The sequence below is a fragment of the Rhinoraja longicauda genome, chromosome 1, assembly GCF_053455715.1.
Source record: "Rhinoraja longicauda isolate Sanriku21f chromosome 1, sRhiLon1.1, whole genome shotgun sequence".
Lineage (NCBI taxonomy): Eukaryota > Metazoa > Chordata > Chondrichthyes > Rajiformes > Arhynchobatidae > Rhinoraja > Rhinoraja longicauda.
In genome coordinates this window covers 86,414,382-86,435,433 of record NC_135953.1, presented here as the reverse complement: position 1 = coordinate 86,435,433, position 21,052 = coordinate 86,414,382, and the positions used below count along the sequence as shown (strand labels likewise).

The window sequence follows — 21,052 nt, the reverse complement described above, 5'->3', positions numbered from 1 at the left end:
CGCGGGGCTTGTTCACACAGAGGCCCAGAAGCGGTTGGAGGCGGTTGGAGCAGCGTCCGGGCGGTAGGTTTAAAAACCCAGCGCGGGGCTTGTTCACACAGAGGCCCAGAAGCGGTTGGAGGCGGTTGGAGCGTTGGTGTAAAAACGTTCCCACACACTTTAAAAGAAGTGTTCTGGAGGAAGCCGCTGATTGGTGGAAGCGGACTAGAGGAAGCAGCTGATTGGGCGTAACCCCGGGGTTGTAATTCTGCTTTTTGTTCGTACTTTTAGTTAAGGGTTCAGTGAGTTCAGGGTTCAGTGAGTTAAGGGTTCAGTTAGTTAAGGGTTCAGTGAGTTAAGGGTTCAGTAAGTTAAGGGTTCAGTGAGTTAAGGGTTCAGTGCTTTTTAGTAAAGGTACAGTTTAAAGGATTAAGAGGGATTTGATTTAATTTGGGGGTAAGACATGTCAGATGAGATCGGCCCCGTGGAATGCTCATCCTGCAACATGTGGGAGATCAGGGATATTGTCGGTGTCCCTGATGACTACATGTGCAGGAAGTGTGTCCAGCTGCAGCTCCTGGCAAACCGCATTGAACGGTTGGAGCTGCGGTTGGACTCATTCTGGAGCATCCACGATGCTGAGAAGGTCGTGGATAGCACGTATAGTGAGTTGGCCACACCACAGGTAAAAGATAAGCGGACAGAAAGGAAACGGGTGGCCACTAGCCAGCGTAGCAGTAGGCAGGTAGTGCAGGAGTCCCCTGCGGTCATCTCCCTCCTAAACAGATATGCTATTTTGGATACTGTTGGGGGAGATGGCTCATCAGGGGAAGGCAGCAGCAGCCAAGTTTATGGCACCGTGGGTGGCTCTGCGGCAAAAGAGGGGAGGAAAAAGAGTGGAAGGGCTATAGTGATAGGGGATTCAATTGTAAGGGGAATAGATAGGCGTTTCTGCGGCCGCAAACGAGACTCCAGGATGGTATGTTGCCTCCCAGGTGCAAGGGTCAGGGATATCTCTGAGCGGCTGCAGGACATTCTGAAGGGGGAGGGTGAGCAGCCAGTTGTCGTGGTGCACATTGGCACCAACGATTTAGGTAAAAAACGGGATGAGGTCCTACTTTAGAGAGCTAGGAGATAAACTAAAAAGTAGGACCTCAAAGGAAATAATCTCTGGATTACTATCAGTGCCACATGCTAGTCAGAGTAGGAATAGGAGGATATTTCAGATGAATACGTGGCTTGAAAAATGGTGCAAGGGGGAGGGATTCAAATTTTTAGGACATTGGAACCAGTTCTGGGAGAGGTGGGACCAGTACAAACAGGACGGTCTGCACCTGAGCTGGAATGGAACCAATGTCCTAGGGGGAGTGTTTGCTAGTGCTGTCGGGGAGGATTTAAACTAATGTGGCAGGGGGGTGGGAGCAGGAGCAGAGAGACAGAGGGGTGTAAAATGAGGGTAGAAGCAACAGGTAGCAAGGTGAAAAGTAAAAGTGGTAGGCAGACAAATCCAGGGCAAAAATCAAAAAGGGCCACTTTTCAACATAATTGTATAAGGGGTAAGAGAGTTGTAAAAACAAGCCTGAAGGCTTTGTGTCTCAATGCAAGGAGTATACGTAATAAGGTGGATGAATTAAATGTGGAGATAGTTATTAATGATTATGATATAGTTGGGATTACGGAGACATGGCTCCAGGGTGACCAAGGCTGGGAGCTCAACATCCAGGGATATTCTATATTCTGGCGGGATAGACAGAAAGGAAAAGGAGGTAGGGTAGCGTTACTGGTTAGAGAGGAGATTAAAGCAGTGGAAAGGAAGGACATTAGCTTGGAGGAAGTGGAATCGATATGGGTAGAGCTACGAAACACTAAGGGGCAGAAAACGCTAGTGGGAGTTGTGTACAGGCCACCTAACAGCAGTAGTGAGGTTGGGGATGGCATCAAGCAGGAAATTAGAAATGCATGCACTAAAGGTGCAGCAGTTATAATGGGTGACTTCAATCTACATATAGATTGGGTGAACCAAACAGGCAGGGGTGCTGAGGAAGAGGATTTCTTGGAATGTTTGAGAGATGGTTTTCTAAACCAACATGTCGAGGAACCAACGAGAGAACAGGCCATTCTAGACTGGGTATTGAGTAATGAGGAAGGGTTAGTTAGCAGTCTTGTTGTGCGAGGCCCCTTGGGCAAGAGTGATCATAATATGGTAGAGTTCTTCATTAGGATGGAGAGTGACAAAGTCGATACAGAAACAAGTGTTCTGAACTTAAAGAAAGGTAACTTTGAGGGTATGAGGCGTGAATTGTCCAAGATAGACTGGCGATTGATGCTGAAAGGGTTGAAGGTGGACATGCAATGGAAGGCATTTAAAGGTCGCATGGATGAACTACAACAAGTGTTCATCCCAGTTTGGCAAAAGAACAAACCAGGAAAGGTAGTGCATCCGTGGCTAACAAGGGAAATCAAGGATAGTATTAAAACAAAAGATGAAGCATACAGATTAGCCAGAAAAAGTAGCATACCAGAGGACTGGAAGAAATTCAGTCCAGCAGAGGAGGACAAAGGGCTTAATTAGGAAAGGGAAAATAGATTATGAGGGAAAACTGGCAAGGAACATAAAAACAGACTGCAAAAGCTTTTATAGATATGTCAAGAGAAAAAGATTAGTTAAGGCAAATGTAGGTCCCTTGCAGTCGGAAACAGGTGAATTGATCATAGGGAACAAGGAGATGGCAGACCAATTGAACAAATACTTTGGTTCTGTCTTCACTAAGGAAGACATAAACCGTCTGCCGGAAATAGCGGGGGACCGGTGGTCTAATGAGATGGAGGAACTGAGGGAAATCCAGGTTAGTTGGGAAGTGGTGTTAGGTAAATTAAATGGATTAAAGGCAGATAAATCCCCAGGGCCAGATAGGCTGCATTCCAGAGTGCTTAAGGAAGTAGCCTCAGAAATAGTGGATGCATTAGTGATAATTTTTCAAAACTCTTTAGATTCTGGAGTAGTTCCTGAGGACTGGAGGGTAGCTAATGTAACCCCACTTTTTAAAAAGGGAGGGAGAGAGAAAACAGGGAATTATAGACCAGTTAGCCTAACATCGGTAGTGGGGAAAATGCTAGAGTCAGTTATTAAAGATGTGATAGCATCACATTTGGAAAGTGGTGAAATCATCGGACAAAGTCAGCATGGATTTACCAAAGGCAAATCATGTCTGACGAATCTTATAGAATTTTTCGAGGATGTAACTAGTAGAGTGGATAAGGGAGAACCAGTCGATGTGTTATATCTGGACTTTCAGAAGGCCTTCGACAAGGTCCCACATAGGAGATTGGTGTACAAACTTAAAGCACACGGTATTGAGGGTTCAGTTTTGAGGTGGATAGAAAATTGGCTGGCGGACAGGAAGCAGAGTAGGAATAAACGAGTCCTTTTCGGAATGGCAGGCAGTGACTAGTGGGGTACCGCAAGGCTCAGTGCTGGGACCCCAGTTATTTACAGTGTATATTAATGATTTGGACGAGGGAATTGAATGCAACATCTCTAAGTTTGCGGATGACACGAAGCTGGGTGGCAGTGTTAGCTGCGAGGAGGATGCTAGGAGGCTGCAGAGTGACTTGGATAGATTAGGCGAGTGGGCAAATGCATAGCAGATGCAATATAATGTGGATAAATGTGAGGTTATCCACTTTGGCGGCAAGAACAGGAAAGCAGAGTATTACCTGAATGGTGACCGATTGGGAGAAGGGGAGATGCAACGTGACCTGGGTGTCATGGTGCACCAATCATTGAAAGCAAGCATGCAGGTGCAGCAGGCAGTGAAGAATGCGAATGGTATGTTGGCATTCATAGCAAGAGGATTTGAGTTTAGGAGCAGGGAGGTTCTGCTGCAGTTGTACAGGGCCTTGGTGAGACCGCACCTGGAGTATTGTGTGCAGTTTTGGTCTCCTAACCTGAGGAAAGACGTTCTTGCCTTAGAGGGAGTACAGAGAAGGTTCACCAGATTAATCCCTGGGATGGCGGGACTTGCATATGAGGAAAGACTGGATAGACTGGGCTTGTACTCGCTGGAATTTAGAAGACTGAGGGGGGATCTTATAGAAACATATAAAATTCTTAAGGGGTTGGAGAGGCTAGATGCGGGAAGATTGTTCCCGATGTTGGGGGAGTCCAGAACCAGGGGTCACAGCTTAAGGATAAGGGGGAAGTCTTTTAGGACCGAGATGAGAAAACATTTCTTCACACAGAGAGTGGTGGGTCTGTGGAATTCTCTGCCACAGAAGGTAGTTGAGGCCAGTTCATTGGCTATATTTAAGAGGGAGTTAGATGTGGCCCTTTTTGCTAAAGGGATCAGGGGGTATGGAGAGAAGGCAGGTACAGGCTACTGAGCTGGATGATCAGCCATGATCATATTGAATGGCGGTGCAGGCTCGAAAGGCCGAATGGCCTACTCCTGCACCTATTTTCTATGTTTCTATGTTTCTAAACATGGGAAAGAATGGGAATTTGGTTTTGCAGAGGCTTAACCGTCTTGTCAGTTTAAGTTCAATGATTCCTAAGAGGTGGAAACCAGTGTTGTGCACAGCCTTCCTTAATGGTGGCTTTTTGAGGACCATCTATCACATTAATTTGGCCAATTATCACTGCTCTTCTTAATGGCCATTCATTCATGGCACTAACTTCTTTCTATTTCACATAAAGCTGCAGCAAATGAGAATTTAATTGTTTCATGCACGTATGACAATTAAATACTCTTGACCACCTACAACTTTACGCAGAGAGGCTACGATGGCTTGGATGGGAGATGAGGGGGGGGGGGGAAGGACCCTTGGTTGATGAATAGGAATCTACTCATTTGGGTGAGGGGCTCTGGAGGAGCTTTGTTCTGTATTGCCTTCAAAAGAGAACTCCACGATAACAATGAAGATCACAATGAAAAATCAAAATAATCCATGCAAGAACATTTTCAAAATGTTTTAACATTCAAGGCCACTAATAGCAACTCCATCACAGTACCTGCAAGACTTTATGAGCTTGGTCCATCAGTTTTCTCCTGTATTGGGCAATTTTTGCTACAGTTGTGGCCTGGTTCTTCTGCAGTTCATTTACATCCTCAGATATAATCTGTTTGAAGGAAGGAGTTGATGTGGTCAAACAGCAGACATGAAAAACACATCCAGTGACTGCTTATAGAAACATAGAAAATGGGTGCGGGAGGAGGCCATTCAGCCCTTCGAGCCAGCACCGCCATTCATTGTGATCATGGCTGATCATCCACAATCAGTAACCTGTGCCTGCCTTCTCCCCATATCCCTTGATTTGGCTAGCCCCTAGAGCTCCATCTAACTCTCTTTTAAATTCATCCAGTGAATTGGCCTCCACTGCCTTTTGTGGCAGAGAATTCCACAAATTCACAACTCTCTGGGTGAAAAAGTTTCTTCTCACCTCAGTTTTAAATGACCTCCCCTTTATTCTTAGACTGTGGCCCCTGGTTCTGGACTCCCCCAACATTGGGAACATTTTTCCTGCATCTAGCTTGTCCAGTCCTTTTATAATTTTATACGTCTATATAAGATCCCCTTTCATCGTTCTAAACTCCAGTGAATACAAGCCCAGTCTTTCCAATCTTTCCTCATATGACAGTCCCGCCATCCTGGGGATTAACCTCGTGAACCTACGCTGTACTGCCTCAATAGCAAGGATGTCCTTCCTCAAATTAGGAGACCAAAACTGCACACAATACTCCAGATGTGCTCTCACCTGGGCCCTATACAACTGCAGAAGGACCTCTTTACTCCTATACTCAAAACCTCTCGTTATGAAGACCAACATGTCATTAGCTTTCTTCACTGCCTGCTGTACCTGCATGCTTACTTTCAGTGACTTTTCTTTGCATTATTTCAAATAGATTGATTGAAAAATACAGCATGGAAACAGGCTGTTCGGTCCATTGCAACTATCGATCACCCGTTCACATTAGTTCAATGTTATCGCACTTTTGCATTAATTGCCGACACAACAGAAGCAATTAACAGCGGCCATTTAACCTACAAACCTACACGTCTTTGGGATGTGGTGGAAATCGGAGCACCTGGAGGAAACCCAGGCTGTCACAGGGAGAACATGCAAATTCCACTAGACTGCAGCCAAAGTCAGGATTGAACCTAGGTCTCTGGCGCTCTGAGGCAACAGCTCTATCCAGCTGCATCACTGTGTTGCTTGTGCCGTAAACCTGTGCAAAAGAACCAACTGCCAGTCACAAAGCTCAAACTTCGTAATGGCTGGATTTTACTGGAGAGAACTGTGGATATTAATCCACCCAATGCTACAGAGGTAAAGAGGCAACCCAGTTCCAGGTAATCAAATCTATCTTACTTCAATAAGAATGTTAACATTGAATCGAGGCTATTAAAAAATTAACGATAAGAAAATTGGAACCAGGAAAGGAAAAACAAACCCTATCCAAATAAAAGGTGCCAAATAGAATCCAGTCAACTATAAAGCCAATGGAAAATGCGCATAGAATGCGGCCAATTCCTGGTTTGAACCTGGAGCTCTGGGACTGTGAGGCAGCTCATTTGGTGGCAGATAAAAGGGTCAGCTTAAACGGATTTAAACAGCGCTCTTAACTTTGCATAGCAATCAGTGCCACCTCCAAATAAAAAAACATAAATTAATTTAAATTATTCACATTCCTGTTTTCCATCTTGCGAAATATTCAATGGGACCCAAAAATGTTTTTTTCCAAACTACAATCCAAACTCACATCCAGTCTGCTTTGATGCTGTTTTGTCATTTGTTCCTGGAACTTAAGTCTTCTCAGCAATTCTTTAAAACCAACCATGGGCACTGGGATCAGTCTTGGGAGAAGGACACAAAGAAAATAATTAAAATTCTACTTCAACTACTTCTGCTCTTTGAAAATAGGTTTCAACTTTTTGCAAAATAAGTACACAAATGGAACCCTATAGATTCTGCTCAGAGTTAAATCAACTGAAAAGTCCACAAAAACGGAAAATTAATGGTTAATTAAACAAAGACAGGAATTAAAAAATTGCAATTCGAACTGTTATAGTACTGTTTTCTAATGTTCCATTTATAATGCAACTACTCACATAAAGACTGACTGAACTGCTTAAAGTATTTAGTTAAAATGTATTCTTACATGTTACTGCTTTGGTCCTTTAAATATCAAGAAAGTCCAAACCTCTGTAATTTTCTGAAATATCAAGATATCCTCAAATAAAAGCCACAAGGACCCATGATATGTAATAAGCTTGGGAGTTGTACCATCGTGTGGTACCCGACCCAAAATTATAGCATGTTAAGAAGGATTTATCGATTCTCCAAAATGGGTCAATTTTTTTAATTCTGGCAACTTTTAGAATTATTATATAATAAATATAACCATGGAATCATTACTGTGTCTACATCTGGACCAAGGTACTAACACCTAAGGAATTGAGCCCTTGAATTTTCATAGAGAATTAGTGCAAATCTGCACATGTTAATTTAAATGTTTTCTTCTTCCTTTCAAATTATTTGATTTAAACCCATCTCCTCTATTGATAAAATGCAGATAGAAAATTCTGTAAAAATACAATGCTTGAACTCATGTCAGAATGTTGTACATACTTTGATTAAAATTAAATACAAAATCAAATTGCAACTGTTTCTATTGGTTATGTGAGTGTTTTGGAAAGACGACACCAAAACCTACTTTTCAGGATCGGGATTGTCAACTTTTGCTTGTTCCCAAATTATTGGATCAACACCTAAAAAACAAAAAGCCACGGATAAGGACACGTTTGCTAGTCTTTCCTCAAAAATGACATTATTTTCCCATATAGTTAAGCAACACGTTATTATTGTGATAAAATAATGCTTTATGCTAATTTAATCTAATTAATCTCCCATTGGCACTCACGAGCAACACTGAGAGGAACATTGCTGAAAACTATGAAATAGAGTTAAAGACACACCAAAGAATCACAAATCATTCATAAATCAATACTCTTCAGTAAAAATTACCTTGGAGTCCTGAACTTTTCAAATTTTACTTTAACAATCAAATATTTCTTTGGAGGATAGTGATGATGCCCTCAAATGATCAAGATGCGCCCATGGGCCAAGAAGATGACAACATATTTAAAATTCGAGCACCCTTTTCTTTCCCAAAGTACCAGAATGCAAGTTATCCTACCCTAGATGGGTTGGGTTTGGTGCTGGGGTGGGGAGAGGGTTCCAAGAGCGTCTCAATGGCAAATATAGACTTAACCCTTCCTGGGCTTGCTGATGCCAAGGTGCTGTTTGTAGTCATCCCATTTCTATCAAGCAGCAGCGGGATCTGGTGATCATACAACGATGACAAAGGCAGGCCAGAACAAAAGACTCCACCCACGACAGCTGATAAACTAAGTCTCTCCGCAGGCTCAGTCACATGTCCAGGCCCAGCTGGCTGACATACCTAGAGAACGTTTCACAAGCAGTCGAAAACAATCAAACAATGAAAAAGATTACGATCTCCCAGGCAGTAAAAATATTTAAAGTAAATTCAAATAATTTATAAATGTTAGCACCCTAACTAATAACCTTGCCCCAAACAGCTGTTCCTCTCAATTGAAATAAATGGGTTCCTTGTTCCTACACCAGATCTAACCTAACACAGATTTTATTGTCACATTCCGCCCACCCACCCCAAAATACCGGTGAATTGCTGCAAGTTTAGCTCAAAAGCGCACATCACCAGACTCAGAAACAGGTTCTTCTCCTCAGTTAACCGGCTTCTGAACAGTCCTTCCATAAGCTATGGTACTGTCCGATTTACCTCTACCTCATTGCAGATATTGGACTTTGTCTAAGTAACTGTTGCGCTACAATGCTGAGAACTATATTCTGCACTCTGTATCTTCCCCATTATTCCACTCATTGTACTGGAGTTTAACTTGATTGTATTTATTATCTGATCTGATTGGAGAGCATACAAAACAAAGCTTTTCACTGTAGCTCTGTACACATGACAATAATACACCTAAACCTAAATGCAGCAACCACATGCAGTCAGAAAACCTCCACAGAATTGCAACATCCCAATTCTGAGTGGCAAGGTCTTTGCAGCAGCAAGTCCATACGACACATACAAGAGCCAAGAGCCCAGCAAGGAACCACTGACGTTTTCAACAAGTTCCAACCCTTTACATTTATCTTGCGTAATATAAGTTGAAACCCAACTTATATACAAGAGGCTGCTGAGCCACAGTGTCTGTTTATTTCCATAGTTATTGTGTAATAGACTGAAGCAGCACTACATACCAGTTGGAGGGTTCTGCAGCAGCTGTTTTATCTGGGCTGGAGAAAGCTCTGTCCTGGGTAGGGCGACAACCACACCTAGCTGCATCAGATGATTCTTCATGTTAGTCTGCTCCAGTGAATTAAAAAGATTTGTTGCTGAAACTCTTCTGGAGTTTCCATTTGGAAAGCGTTCAACAACATAGATCACCATTTCTGTCCTGAATGCCAAAAAAAAAAATTTGCTTTCAGATTCAGTTTTCCTCCACAATCAAATGTGCTTACAGTTACAAACTCCACATGTCTGGATAGATCCTTTCTCTAAATTAGAGCTATCGCCTGTTTGACTTGTGCAAATTATTTTAATCTTTGCTATTTTATGTCATATTTGCCAAAGTTGGAGAGGCTCCCAAACTATGAAACACCATATAAATAAACAGGCACATTGGGCTCAGTACTTCATGTAACTGCAAATTTGGGACCACATTTAGCACTTGAATTAAGGATGGCAGGCAAGTCTCAAGTAAATCCTTCAATTGCAAGGTGAATCAATAAAATTAAACTGTCAATTTCCAGACAATTGCAATTTTAAATGACAACGTTGAACACTTTTCACTTAGTCTTTCACACTTTTAATTTATAATTATTAAGACCTGAGCGGAAGACATTTAAACACCGGACGGATGTTATCTATGACAGCCTCAGATTGGCTGCATTTTCAGGTATCTGCAATAATTTGTAGCAACATTTGATGATTAGGTCTAGTATTATCGCTGTGTGGCGGCTCCCAAGGGTTGGGCCATTCCACTATCAAACCCCTTGGCACAGGAATGGACTAGTCCGGGGGCAGCCCTTAGCTACAGGGATAAAGGGCAGGAGTTTACGTGATCGCTCTCTTGCAGATCCGATTGGACAAGAGAACAACAGCTAATAAAATTCCTCCTGAAATACCTGGCTCCTCGCCTTCATTTCGGGCTTATCGCCGCGCCACAGCTGTGGTCATACGTACAACAATCTAATCACTGACGAAAGACCTGGCAATGCAAGAGTAAACCTAAAGAATTGTAATGGCCGTAAAATTGAAACTGCAGATGCTGAAATATGAAATCAAAATAGAAAATAGAAATATATAGACTTGATTCAAAGGTTTCAAAGGTCTTTTATTGTAACGTCTACCAATTAAGGTACAGTGATATTCGTATTACCATACACAGCCTTCAATACTTTATGTCCAGAGTTATGATAATTGGTCTTTGACCTGGAATGTTAACTGTTTCCCTTTCTGCAAATGTTGCTCGGCCTCCTAAGCTTTAGCAGCTTTTCTATTTTAAACTCAATTTTCAATTTACACAGATAAATGAGTTACTATTGTAACTTAAAGTATAAAGTGGGAAGCAATAGATGGCATTCACTATATGTTCTACACCACGTTACTTTTTCACTTCTGAAGCATAGGTCTGAATTCAGCCTAGCAGGATGGGGCAAGAGTTTCCCTCCTGACTGCAAGAAGAATTCCATTTGAAACAAGGACGCCAATTCTACATTAATTTTGAATAGGTGTGTGGATACCTAAACACAATCAGCAATCTCCATGTGGCCTAGATGAAACGTCGATGTGGAAAATGTTCGCAAGGTGGGGGAAGGAGAGAGAAACAAATTTAGTAATATAATAAGCAAGACACAAAGTGGTTGGGGTAACTCAGCGGGTCAGACAGCATCTACAATATAATAAGCATTGTTGCCTCGAGGAGAAAATTGGGACAATTGATCCGAAAGATTAATTAAATTTCTCTCCCTCCAAAGATGCTACCTGATCAGTATTTTCTGTTCTTATTTGAGCTTTACAGCATCTGCAGAATTGCGCTTTTGTTAAGTAAACTGTTGGAGCAAACAATGTATTACTATGCTTTTACTTGTGCTACACATGTATCTGTAGAGTACACTGTTGAATAGAAAGAGTATCATTCTACCTTTACCTGTGTGGTAATTTACTTGATATAGTTTAATGCTGAACAAAGTACTTAGCTGCTTTCACACAATGTAATAAAGCTCTATATTGAAAGCAAGTGGAAACATCTTATTACTAATTCCCACTCATTTTAAACAAAGAGTTGCAGAAAATAACTCTGACAAGCAGGTGACGTTCACTTACTGGTCATCTGGCAGTGCTCGGATTCCTTCAACGTTGACCATGATTTGTGGTAAACCTCCAAGAATCTTGTGCAAAGCTTCCACAAGCAATTGTTGTTGGTTTCGAATGTCTGCTTCTTTTTTGTTAAAAGCCAAAGCTACCAGACCATCCTCATCCTTATTACTGGGAATGCAGCTAAAGCCAACGGTCTGCAGGGAGATTAAAAATATAGGAGTACTGGAGTAAGTTTACTGGTATATTTTCAGAGAGCACAGAAATGTAGTAAGACTACAACAATGTAGCCTATACTCCAGGGAACACCTACATCACAGTATCAACCATTAAGAAAATAATAGACACCAATATTTATCCCCATTTGCAAGATGGTGTTCTTCAGTCACCCATTGCTTCTTGTCACAATGAACCGAACTAAATCTGCAAGCCTTTTCTCACCAATGAAATGAATGAAAAAGCTCACTCGATGGAATGATATTATTTGGTAACCTGATAATTGCCAGCTGATTAGTGTTCAGTTTCCAGATTGGACTGAAAGTTGGAGAGACATTTAGGCTCGGCTTTAGAAGCCATCACAAAAAAAAACATAGGTAGACATAAAATGCTGGAATAGCTCAGCGGGTCAGGCAGCATCTCTGGAGAAAAGGAATAGGTAACATATTGGGTCGGAACCCTCTTCAGACTCAAGTTCCTGTGTTAAGGTAGCTAATGACAAGCACCTGAACTAGGAACAAGGCAAGAAGCCAAAATTCCCACTTCCGAACCTTTGTGGGAAGGGCACATATGTTGGGATACAGAGTGAAAATCAGTTGAGTTTTGAAGCACCCTACAAAATGGAATAAAGTAATTTCAGTCTTGATTCTAATGGGTGGAGTCCTGAAGGTAGGAGTGTTAGTTTCAGCAAACTCCTTCAGAGAGAGACTAACATTCTCACCCGCTGATTTCATCCAGCAATTATTTGTTTGCTCATCTTCCTCTTTCTTTAACATTGCTTTAGAAGAAAACAATTGCTTACCAATGGTGTTCAAATCGTTACACTTGCACACAAGGAAGTTTAATACCAAACTCCAGTAATCCCACTATTTGGGAGTTTTTTTGCAGAGGTGGATTGTAACTAAGCCATTTATTGGTCTAGATTAAGCTTACCCGTAGCAAACATTTTATTCAAACAATCTCCACAGCGATATCCAGCCTAGGATTAGCTGCAGATCAGATGCCAGTGCAACACTGCTGGAGTTTTATTGCCATTCATTAATGTAACTCCCACACTGTCCACTGTCTATGATTTCTATCGTATCAGTAATTCACACAAAGATTGTTTTCTCCTTGTTGGTTCTCCTCATTTCCATCATAAATGGATGGTTCTTTGTTCTGAAACTGTCTTTAGTTCAGTGGCAGCAAGTGTGCAATGTAGAGGAGAGCATATGGAATAAACTTTTATTACTGTGCCCACCTTTTACCACATGTCAACTTTGTATTAGTGGAAACAATATCCTCAGAATACCATCAGTCAAACGGGTACATCCTTTGGCCCTTCTGCAACCACACAACACCCCCTCACCCACCAATCAACTAACAATGTAAATGTTTATTATTTTCTGTTCATCCAATCTACAAAATTATTTTTATTAACCAGCGATCGATCACCTCTTTTGAATACCCAATTAGGGCCTCCCTACCGTAATGGTATGATTAGGATTGTGACAAAGTCACATCAATATTTTTCTGCACCAGGAGTAAAAGGTGCTTCTGAATGGGTTTTCTTCATCGTCCATCTCAAACAAGGTGACCACCTTCATAAAATTTGCAGTTCAGCTTTAAAAGAACGTATCTATAAACATACAGAGTTGAAATTTGTTTACCTTAAATCGACAAAAATGATTTTCTTGAGTGAACTCGACAGGAGCCAGGTTATTGTGGAAGTAACCTTTCCCAGTTCCCCAGAAAGCCTGGAGTTGGTTCCACCTGGCTAATATGGCATCTCGTTCATCTCCCAAGAGAGTGGGTGCAGAGAGGGCACTCGCTGTGTTGATCAGCTGAACCGTCTGGGACTGAGGCTGTAACGTCTGTCCAAAAAGACCTCCAGCTATAAACGGACCACAACAAACAACATTTTCTCTCTGGGACAGAAGGTATTGGAAGAAAATCCAGGTCAACATTTAGAGAAAAACTGAATTACACTTCCTGTAGGAATTGATAACAATTCACCTCCAGCGCACACAAGTTTTCAGAAGATATTGAACACAAATATAAATGTTATCCTTACTAGGTTTTTGCTGATACGCAGAGAACAGTTTAAAATTATGTAGTTTAGTTTAATTTGGAAATACAGTGTAAAAACAGGCCCTTCAGCCCACCTAGTCCACATCGACCAGCAATCCTACACTAACACATTCCTACACACATACTAGGGCCAATTTCCAATTTTTACCGAAACCAATTAACTTGTACGTCTCTGGAGTGTGGGAGGAAACACACATGGTCATGAGGAGAACGTACAAACTCCATACAGACAGGATCAAACCCAGGTCTTTGGCGCTGTAAAGCAGCAACTCTACCGCTGCACCACCCTGTATTTCATTAATGGTACTTCATCCATGCCATAACTTTTAGACAAAACTCTTTAATTAGTTTCAAACACTTGTTATTAATTCCCAGTATTATATTTGATGTTCAATTTAAGGTAATTTAATTTAAAGTAAAACTTAACTGCAGAAGAAGGGTCTCAACCCAAAACATCACCCATCCCTTCTCTCCAAATGCTGCCTGTCCCGCTAAGTTACTCCAGCTTTTTACGTCTATCTTTACTACAGGGACTTGCCTTCCCATGAACTTACGTTGCTGTTGAGCACCGAAACCACCGAATCCCCCAAATGTGGAACCAGCTACCAAACCGGGTGCCAGGCCAGTGCCTGTACCAAATCCACCACCAAATCCAAACCCTTTATTCTGTGTATTCTGGAAAAGCCCTAGGAAACAAAGAAAACCAATCGGTTTTATAAAATTGTAAAATGCATGACAAACTTTCTTGGGGCTAATCCAAGATTTACTGTAGCTCAGATTAATCTAAAGGCAAAATATTAAGCATTTATGTGCATACATTTAAAAAAGGAAACTTGGAAAAGGTAGTAAACTATTAGATTTTATTTTAAATAATGCAAAAAAAAATTGCCAAGTTTGAAAGGATATCGTATCCTTCAGGTGCCAAAAAAACACAAACAATCCAAACAAATGACTTCTCTTGAAGTGCTATTACAGGAGACATTGCAGTGATATCTAGGCACAAGACAACAGGGAGAAAAAAATAACTTAATATGCCATAACTAAAAGAATGCAAGCAGTCGTATTTAAATCCATGCATTTGGTTTCATTGCCTTCAGTGGAATGGAAACGTGGAAAGACAAATATAACTTGGACCCACTTTGTAAAAACATGCAATGAATTTCTCCCTTCCCACATTTTCACAGTGCAACATTTGAACCAGGAATAGAATTTGGCCTTTGGTGGGATTCAAACCCACAATCCTCTGACTCAAAAAAACAAATATTTGATCAAGTGATTTATGCTGACCCCGAGGTACAAGATCCACACAAATTGGGGAAGATATTGTTATTTGAGCTTACTTTAACATCAAATTACTATTATAATTATCAACTTTACCGCATCTTTTTACTGATTTTAATAACTGCTTTTGTTTACATGAGTGAGAGAAGAATACACTTGTCCAAAAGACTGAGATCAAACCTAGTCCTGAACTAATTATAGTCACTCAAGCCAACTTTATTGTAACTATGCAGGCTAATTCAATGTTTATATGTTGGTCCTGGAATATGTAGCTTGTTTCCTTTGGATTTCAGTACTAACTGACTGATCAGTCTGAAGAAGGGTCTCGACCCGAAACGTCACCCATTCCTTCTCTCCTGAGATGCTGCCTGACCTGCTGAGTTACTCCAGCATTTTGTGAATAAATACCTTCTAACTGACTAAATGTGAGAATTTACTGTGCCTCCTTAATTTTAAGTGAAATAAGATGGCAATCTTAACAATCAACTACGCTGGCAGACCCAGTCAATCGTCAGCCGGACGCTTGTGTTGGTTAATTAGGAGATTAATGCGCTTTGGTCCCTCGGCCAATTGAGTTTTGGGCTTCACAAAAGTACGGGAGTGATTAAAATCTTGCCCATATACATTTCTAGGAGGAAGCGGAAAGTAAAAAGTGATAAACTGGCTAACAATCTCACGTGCAGCGTGGGCGAATTGTAACATTCACCATTGCCAACCTGACAAAATCTGCCAACTCAAGTACCAAGGCCACACTGAAACATATCCATGAATGATAATTAGTTTCACCAACTCCCCTGTTGCAGAATATTTGGTGACAAGACTCTCCCACTTTGTAAAGTTACAAATTCATCAGAAATCTACAGATTTGAACAAAATACTTGATCTCTGCAAGGATACAATTGGAAACTGCGGAGTGCAGCAATGTGGCGCAGAGTGGCAGCAAAAACCAGCCAGTATTCAGATGATTGCTTTGCAGCAAGACTGGTGGGATTGCAATCAAATAGCCAACTGCTCTAGCTCCTGCTCATCAATGGAAAACCTGGCAAGCTTTCTCACAGTGGTTATTCTCATGGAACTGCATTGCAGAGAATCAGTCAACTCAGGGAGTGAGCAGAAAACAAAAGTGGCAGGAAGAATTCTATACCTTAAAGATTCTGATTCAATAGTACCTCCCTTGGGACTCGGTACTTGCTCCCAGGAATGAGAACACTAATGGAACCAATGCTGAAGGTCAATGCCGTTGTGGCTGCGGGCTGGATCTCCTGCAGTAATGAAATGGTTCAAGTGATCACATCTCCCTGTGGAACAACATGCAATGGCTACCCGAGGGCTAGTGTGAGCTGTGTGACAATTCAGCTGTGAGATGTGGAGTCCATTGCTGGAGAACTGTAGCAGCCAGTGTTGGCAGAAGGCTGGATCCTACAGACCATCTCTTTGGTCTGTTCGAGAATGGGAAGAGATTTGCAGCCAACTGAAGAGAGGGGATGGAGGAGCTCCCATCGTGAGAGAGTGATGCTAGAGAGCGCAGGACCTGAGTGGTCTGTTAACACAGATCTACAACACACATCAACTGCCAGCCCAACAAAGGTTTGCAATCAGCACGCTGGTCAGGAGGCACCTCGCCCACGCCCATCAAATCCCAAATTCTAAGCAGCTGCACTGCTGGTCCCAGCCTATCCAATATCATCTTCATAGGTAGCCTTTGCACACCACCCTTTTTCACACAAAGGGTGGCGAGTGTATGGAACAGGCTGTCAGAGGAGGTAGTTGAGGCTGGGACTATCCCAATGTTTAAGAAACCATTAGACAGGTACATGGATAGGACAGGTTTGTAGGCAGTTGGGACTAGTGTAGCTAGGACTTGTTAGCCGGTGTGGGCAAGTTGGGCTGAAGGGCCTGTTTCCACACTGTATCAGTCTGTGACTCCATTACCATGGTGATTCGCTCTACATTATGCCAAATGCATTGAGATGCAGGAGCGCCAGTGGGAGGTCTGAGGTCTGTACTATATTCCCAGCACAGCAGCACCCTGCCCAAGCCAATGTGCTTTTTAAAATAAAATGTACAGGGCTGCTCATACCTATGCATTTCAGAACAGGATCAAGGTCATAATATAGAAACTGGACCCAGTGGACTTGTATTAAGTAGGCTACTGGGATAATGGATCCAAATCATATTTATCTAGTGTCTTTTTCATGGCAGAACCTCAAGGTGTCCAAACTACCATCAGATAAAACTTGGCACCAGCCACATAAGGAGACATTAGGACAGATGAACAAAAGCTTGTTCAGCGGAGTTTAAGGAACACCTTAAAAGGGGAATGTGATGACTTTTGGCAGCTGACAGCACAGTTGCCAAATCAGGGCTGATCAAAAGGCCACAAATGGAAAAGTACAGAGTTCCAGAAATATTCTAGGACCAGAGGACGAAGGCAGGTCAAAGTCATGGTGGATATTTGAAAACCAAGGTGAGAGTTTTAAAATCAGGGCATTATGAAGATAATATTGTGTAGGAAAGAACTGCAGATGCTGGTATAAATCGAAGGTAGATGCAAAATGCTGGAGTAACTCAGCGGGTCAGGCAGCATCTTTGGAGAGAAGGAATGGCCGACGTTTCAGGCCAAGACCCTTCTTCAGAATGATGTCAGGGGAGTGGGCGGGAAGATAATATTGGTCAGCAAGCACAAGGGTAACTAGGACCAGGTGCCAATGAGGATGTAGGCAACAGAATTTTTGATGACCTTGCATTTAATAATATTTAATAAAATGAGGTGGTTGGCCAGGAAAGCAGCTGTCAACGACATAGAGGAAGATTTCAACACCAAACGCAAAGGCAGGCTTGCACAATATCGGTTTGGAATTATGTAGTGCAGATAAATGAATTAAATTTATTCCAGATGGAAATATCACAGTAAATGGCAACCAATCTTATTCAGTCATCAAACTTAAGCCAGAGACTTGGAAAAAAATGAGCTAATAATCAGGATCAAGACAATGTCTTTGTATCCCAATATTTAGTTGAAGTAAACTTTTGCTCAGGAGGCAGTGCACTGTGAAAGGCAGTGGTAAGGTGAAGACAGCTATCATGACAGTGTATCCGAGGAGCACAGTGACATAGCAGTTGGTATTGCAGTCCCACAGGTCCAGGTTCAACCCTGATTTGTGTGTGGAGATTGCACATTCTCCCACTCACCATGTGCATTTAATCCAAAAGAGGACACAAAGTGCTGGAGTAACTCAGCGGGTCAGGCAGTATCCCTGGAGAACATGGATAGGTCCCTTCTACGCGTCAGGGCCCTTCTTCAGAACCTGCCTCCATGAAACTTCACCTATTATTGTTCTCCAAAGATGCTGCCTCTGACCTGCTGAGTTACTCTAACACGTAGTGTACATTTTGCAAACCAACATCTGCACTTCCTTATTTCTGCATTTAATTCAGATACTCGTTTCCTCTTAAAGATATGCAGATAGGTTACCGAGCCATTATAAATTATCTCTGGTGTAGGGGAAGTAATAAACATGTGGGGGTCAATTAGTTGCAGAGTTACAGGGAAATAAGTGGGAGAAATACGATTGATAGAATAGTTCAGCCATGAGTTGGCATAAATCCACAGGACTTAATGTCTCCCTATGTATCATAAATAAATAAGTATATGTGAAAACCAACACTCTGTTTGCAGATCACATTGCTGTGATACTACATGAGAAATAGGATGGGACCAAATATACTACTTGGTAGGAAAACAGAGGGAATGGGGCGAGTAAGGGAAGAGCAGCCACTGCAGATAATTCTATGGTTACAACATCCCAGACACGAAAGCAAACAGATGAAGGCAGTCAGCTGACTGGCAGTGCACTAACGAGTAAACGAGACAATGAGTACAGGGGCCAAAATCTCTGGTGCCCTCAGGTTAGTCCCGATGACAAATAATTACACCCCAATGTGCTATCAAGTATGCATCTCTTAGACTTAAACAGATCAAATAATTAAGACGGTCCTTGGGGAGAGGAGCCAGAGTAATAGAATTAACTAGACCAAGTGGACCCATTGGAGCAAACCTCTCCTCCCACACTCTCTCCTCCCCCACTCCCTCCTCCCCTCTCCCCGCCACTCCCCTCTCAACCCCCCCTCCCTCGGAGATAGATTTAGACTTTAAAATGTGAATAACATTAAAAATATAACCGATTTCAATGAAACTTCTTCCATTAGCACCAAAAGGATGACTGTGAGTAAGGTGGGTCTAAAATTGTCGCGCTATCGTGTATACCGTTTTGGCTGTAGTTCAGGAACAAACAAACAAACAAACAAGAGCTTTAGTATATAGATAGATTGGGTTATGGTTCAGCAGATCAGTCCTGAAGAAATGTCTTCGTGAATGGGGAAGCTAACATAGAAAATAGGTGCAGGAGTAGGCCATTCGGCCCTTCGAACCTGCACCGCCATTCAATATGATCATGGCTGATCATCCGGCTCAGTAACCTGTACCTGCCTTCTCTCCATACCCCCTGATCCCTTTAGCCACAAGGGCCACATCTAACTCCCTCTTAAATATAGCCAATGAACTGGCCTCAACTACCTTCTGTGGCAGAGAATTCCACAGACTCACCACTCTCTGTGTGAAGAAATGTTTTCTCATCTTGGTCCTAAAAGACTTCCCCCTTATCCTTAAGCTGTGACCCCTGGTTCTGGACTTCCCAACATCGGGAACAATCTTCCCGCATCTAGCCCCTCCAACCCCTTAAGAATTTTATATGTTTCTATAAGATCCCCCCTCAGTCTTCTAAATTCCAGCGAGTATAAGCCTAGTCTATCCAGTCTTTCTTCATATGAAAGTCCTGCCATCCCAGGGATCAATCTGGTGAACCTTCTCTGTACTCCCTCTAAGGCTAGAATGTCTTTCCTCAGATTAGGAGACCAAAACTGTACACAATACTCCAGGTGTGGTCTCACCAAGGCCCTGTACAACTGCAGCAGAACCTCCATGCTCCTATACTCAAATCCTCTTGCTATGAATGCTAACATACCATTCGCTTTCTTCACTGCCTGCTGCACCTGCACGCTTGCTTTCAATGACTGGTGCACCATGACACCCAGCTCACGTTGCATCTTCCCTTTTCCTAATTGGCCACCATTCAGGTAATACTCTGCTTTCCTGTTCTTGCCGCCAAAGTGGATAACCTCACATTTATCCACATTATATTGCATCTGCCATGCATTTGCCCACTCGCCTAATCTATCCAAGTCACTCTGCAGCCTCCTAGCATCCTCCTCGCAGCTAACACTGCCACCCAGCTTCGTGTCATCCGCAAACTTAGAGATGTTGCATTCAATTCCCTCGTCCAAATCATTAATATATGTTGTAAATAACTGGGGTCCCAGCACTGAGCCTTGCAGTACCCCACTAGTCACTGCCTGCCATTCCGAAAAGGACCCGTTTATTCCTACTCTTTGCTTCCTGTCCGCCAACCAATTCTCGATCCACCTCAACACTGAACCCCCAATACCGTGTGCTTTAAGTTTGTACACCAATCTCCTATGTGGGACCTTGTCGAAGGCCTTCTGAAAGTCCAGATATAACACATCGACTGGTTCTCCCTTATCCACTCTACTAGTTACATCCTCGAAAAATTCTATAAGATTCGTCAGACATGATTTGCCTTTCATAAATCCATGCTGACTTTGTCCGATGATTTCACCACTTTCCAAATGTGATGCTATCACATCTTTAATAACTGACTCTAGCATTTTCCCCACTACCGATGTTAGGCTAACTGGTCTATAATTCCCCGTTTTCTCTCTCCCTCCCTTTTTAAAAAGTGGGGTTACATTAGCTACCCGCCAATCCTCAGGAACTACTCCAGAATCTAAAGAGTTTTGAAAAATTATCACTAATGCATCCACTATTTCTGGGGCTACCTCCTTAAGCACTCTGGGATGCAGCCTATCTGGCCCTGGGGATTTATCTGCCTTTAATCCATTTCATTTACCTAACACCACTTCCCGACTAACCTGGATTTCCCTCAGTTCCTCCATCTCATTAGACCCCCGGTCCCCTGCTATTTCCGGCAGATTGTTTATGT

General features: G+C 42.3%; 1 protein-coding gene across 3 annotated transcripts in view; it reads right to left on the bottom strand.

The window, feature by feature from the left end:
- The window catches only part of nup54 (nucleoporin 54), a 49,680-nt gene that overhangs the window by 7,507 nt on the left and 21,121 nt on the right, over nt 1-21,052 (bottom strand). For all 3 annotated transcript variants that reach the window (XM_078411064.1, XM_078411057.1, XM_078411048.1), the window contains 7 exons: nt 14,246-14,377; nt 13,271-13,494; nt 11,415-11,602; nt 9,287-9,483; nt 7,695-7,749; nt 6,741-6,834; nt 4,991-5,098 (listed from right to left, as the gene is read on the bottom strand). In XM_078411064.1, the coding sequence (XP_078267190.1) occupies nt 4,991-5,098; nt 6,741-6,834; nt 7,695-7,749; nt 9,287-9,483; nt 11,415-11,602; nt 13,271-13,494; nt 14,246-14,377 (998 nt within the window). The remainder of the gene's footprint in view (nt 1-4,990; nt 5,099-6,740; nt 6,835-7,694; nt 7,750-9,286; nt 9,484-11,414; nt 11,603-13,270; nt 13,495-14,245; nt 14,378-21,052) is intronic.